The 4,176-nt window shown below is 32.8% G+C and overlaps 1 protein-coding gene across 1 annotated transcript; it reads right to left on the reverse strand.

Moving 5' to 3' along the window:
• Nucleotides 1–1,458: 1,458 nt before the first annotated feature.
• On the reverse strand, nt 1,459–2,180 carry LOC110107493 (dirigent protein 22-like). Its single transcript, XM_020837767.2, has one exon. It carries the CDS (start codon nt 2,163–2,165, stop codon nt 1,602–1,604), a length of 564 nt encoding a protein of 187 aa, XP_020693426.1. The 5' UTR covers nt 2,166–2,180; the 3' UTR covers nt 1,459–1,601.
• Nucleotides 2,181–4,176: the final 1,996 nt, after the last annotated feature.

Here is a 4,176-nt window from a genome sequence, read left to right on the forward strand (position 1 = left end):
TTTACTTTAAAAAAATTAAGATCCTTTAACTCATCTATCTTGTGAAGATTTTCATTAAATATTATAACAATGAAAGCTCTCTATTATTGATGTGAATATTCTAACAATGAGCATTATGCACTACTTTTTCTTATTTTAGTGTGCAACAAGTTAATGTTCATAAGAAACAAGTCATGATAAGGCATGCACTACTTTCTCTCATATTTTATTTTAAAATGAGAAAATAAATAACTAAACGTAGATATCATTTAGATAAAAATAATATTATAAATCATTTTGAGCATTTTTTTAATTTAAAATGTATTTAATAATTTTTAACCATATATTTTTATTATAATAAAATAAATAAATCATAATATTCATATTCTCTCATAAACCATAATGTAAGCAAAAAATGATATCCTAAGCATAAAGTATTCGAAACCCGTAAACCACCACCAACCCAAATAATGAACCTCACCCCATTAGTCAAACACAAAAGACCACTAATTATATTGACTAATCACACAAGTAAATTAAAAAATGCACCACGTGGGACCATTAATTAAACAAAAAATGCTAATTAAAATATAATCAACTAATTATATATATTCATTAAATTTAATTTCAAACAAGAAAAATTTTAAACTTCACAAAAAACACCTTGAATATGATAATTTTATTTCAAATTAGAAATTAATAATAATATTATTATTTAGTAAATTTACTTAGATATAATAAGTTTAAAATAAATTATTTTTTCCTTTTTTTAATTGTATTCAATTAAAGTTTAGTTTGGACTTGTAATTTATTATTTTATTTTTATTATAATATAAAATCACAAATTCCAATCTTAAAAGAACAAGGGTAAACAATTCAAGCCAAGTTTGAGTCACCTCTGACTTAGCTTAAGCTTGACTTTGATTAATTGATCTTGTTCATACTCAAGCTCAATCTTAATTCTCAGAATTTGAGCTGTCTCATTTTTAATGAAAGAGATAAAGTCATTATAATTCAAGAAATTATTATAATAAATGGTTAAAAAATTAAAAAATTTAGAAAAGAAATAATGAAAAATCACATGATATAATAAGTGTAACCTAATTTTTAAATGTTTTTAATAATTTTGTACTTCAACTCCATAATATTGAGATATTTTAAGTATATTTTATATCAATATCTTTTAAAAGTGTCAACTTAGAAGCTAACGAGTCAAGTCGATGTTGGCTTAAGCCTAACTTATTAGTTCATTGATTCCAGCTCACGATATATTTATCGAGTCGAGTTTGAAACTGATTCTAGAGGAAACTTGACTTAGTTATGGCCTACATAAAAGTAATATTTGTATAAATTAAAATATAATCATAACTATAACACAATGTTTTTTTACAAATCCTATATTGATGAGGCAATGAATAAATAATACTCATTTGATTTAATTAATTAAAATAAAAATATCAAGTTTTCCACATAAAAATATAACCAAAGATAAAATCACTCTATTTTATTACAATAGAATTATTCTATGGGTTCACTGATCACTGCTGTAACCTCAAAAAGATGAGCACACTTATACAAACTACAAGCAAAATGGTATCGACGTACAATAATAATAATAATAATCAATAATGCATCACATAGACATTATACTCCACGATAGCGTCACCGTTGGTGACATTAAGCCAATGAGTTCGGGCCAGCGCATAACCCCTAGCGAAGCGGAAAAGCCCGCTGCCGCCGACGATCGGCATTTCCCTCACCGGATGGAGTGGCGGGTTGCGGCCCAGTACGGAGAGGACGCTGCCGTTGAACTTCCCCGCCGTGAAGGCCAGGTTCATTGCCACGAGAAGGCCCACCTCATCCTGGGCCGTCGCGGCGTACATGCCCTGGGCCCGACCTACGAGCTGGGAGTTCATGTCGGGACCCTCAGTTAGCGGGTCGTCCATTATGACTACAGCGCCGAAGAAGGCCGACCTGGAATGGGCGCCTTCGGCCGGTTGGATGACGGGAACAGCGGTGGCGTTGCGGCCGCTGATGATGTCGTGGAAGAAGAAGTGGAGGTGGCTGTGTTTTTCTTTGAGCTTCTTGTTTGGAAAAGAGGGGTGGTTGGTGGTAGTGGAGAAGGAGGCGGTGGTAATGGAGAAGAGGAGGAGAAGGAAAGAGAGGAGAACGAAACGAGAAGCCATGGCGATGGAGAGAGGGAGAAGTTAAAGGTATAGAGCTAGCGTAGCTTGGTCGGTATATATAGATGGAACCGATGGAGAAATTATTAACTATGTGTGAAAAGAAGTACATAATTATTCAACCTTTATGGAAAACAAAGCTTAAAATTATCGACCCATTAGTAGTACACCAAATCAATTCTTTGACAATCTAAAACTTATTAAAAATTCTTCTCCAATAAAAAATGATGATAATTTGTATAAGGGATCGTTTGAAATTAATTTTATATACTTAATGACCGAGGATATATTTGCAATGGTTGTAACATTGTGCGAAGATGATAATGATTTGTTGTAGAAAAAAAATTGATATATCATCAATAATCTGTCTTGATCCAACATGAATCTCGAGATTTGTTTAAATTGGATAGTTCCAAAATTAAATGTGGGACCTGCAAAACTTCAATTACAGCAACTTAAAGTCAAATTGAACGTATCGAAGAGAGGAACCCAATGACACAAAAAAATCAGTCTAATCCGAGCCCAAATGAGTCCAAATCAACAAGTTGAAGCACACTTGGAAGGTTCAAAGCATAAATTAGATTACTAAATGATATCCAAATATAGCATGCTATAGTTAATTCAAGCGGCTCAATGAAACGAATCCAATGAGCCCAATATCATTCAGTTTTGACATCATTAAGGCACTATGATTTCGCTATGATCAATGGAATCAATATATGTTATCTAATGGAGAACTTCCAAACTATTGTCCCTCTAACCAATATCGTCTGTCGACTATGGTCCCTCCACACATCATCACCCATTGACTACGGTCCCTCCTATCTATGTAACCAGTCAACTACGATCCCTCCGACCACCGTCGCCCTCTGACTACGATTCCTCCGACCTCCATCACCCGCCACTCACGCCCTCCAACCACAATCTTTCGCAAACTACGATCACTCTGTCCTTTGTCGCCCGCTAACTATGGTACCTCTGATCATCATTGCCATCACACTATGGTTCATTCGATCTCCTTTATATGTCGACTATGATGACTTCAACCTCCGCTGCCTGTTGACTATAGTCCCTCGGACCTTCGTCACCCCCTAACAACGGCCCCTCGAACTAAACAAATAGGCCAAACCTCCCTTGAGAATAACTCTTAAATCACAAGATTCTTCCAACTCCCACCATGTAATGTGCTATATATAATGTACATTGAGCCAACGCCTTCGCATGAGGAAATGCCATCGTTTGTAATCAACAACAAGCAGTAGTGAATTCATTTGAACTTTTCCAGCAAGCACCATGATTTTTCTCATTTTCAAGGTCTTTTATTTAAAAATCTTGGTGTTTCTTATGACTCTCTCTCTCTCTCTTATTTGTTTGTGCATTGGATTTTATTCAAAGTTAAGAAATTAAGCTCTTCATCTCTCTACCGCCCCAAATATTCTACTCTATAACAAAAATATATATAAAGTTGCTATGAGTATTATAAATATATGCTTTTCTAAAAAAATTGGGCAATAGTTTAACAGCTCCTACACATTAGGTGAGTTGTAAGCAGTAACAAAAAAAAAAAAAAAAAAAAAAAAAAAAAACTATCTCACAATTTTTTGTTAAATCATAAAAAACTTATAGTTAAATGAAAGTATGATTACATTCTTAAAAAAAAATCATAAACTATCTCAAACAAAGAATAAGATTTTGTTTGGGACTTTTTTTTACTGCTTTCTAAAACTACTTTATAGTACAAAAATTTTAGTTCAAAATATTTTTATACTAAATAATTTTAAACTAAAAAATTATTTTAAAAAATAAAAAAACCATCCCAAATCAAGTCTACATTAGAAAGAAAAAAAAAATTATATAACTTCATAGTTCATACTATTTCTCTATAAGTTGAATTGATCACACAATCATTTGTGGGTCAAAGATATTGGTAGCCAAAGTTTATAATTTTATTTTATTGTACCCTGACTAATGTTTCCAGGTTTGAAAATATGCAGTAGCGATTGCTGGGCTTCGA

Source organism: Dendrobium catenatum, unplaced genomic scaffold (assembly GCF_001605985.2).
Source record: "Dendrobium catenatum unplaced genomic scaffold, ASM160598v2 fragScaff_scaffold_1105, whole genome shotgun sequence".
Taxonomy (NCBI): domain Eukaryota; kingdom Viridiplantae; phylum Streptophyta; class Magnoliopsida; order Asparagales; family Orchidaceae; genus Dendrobium; species Dendrobium catenatum.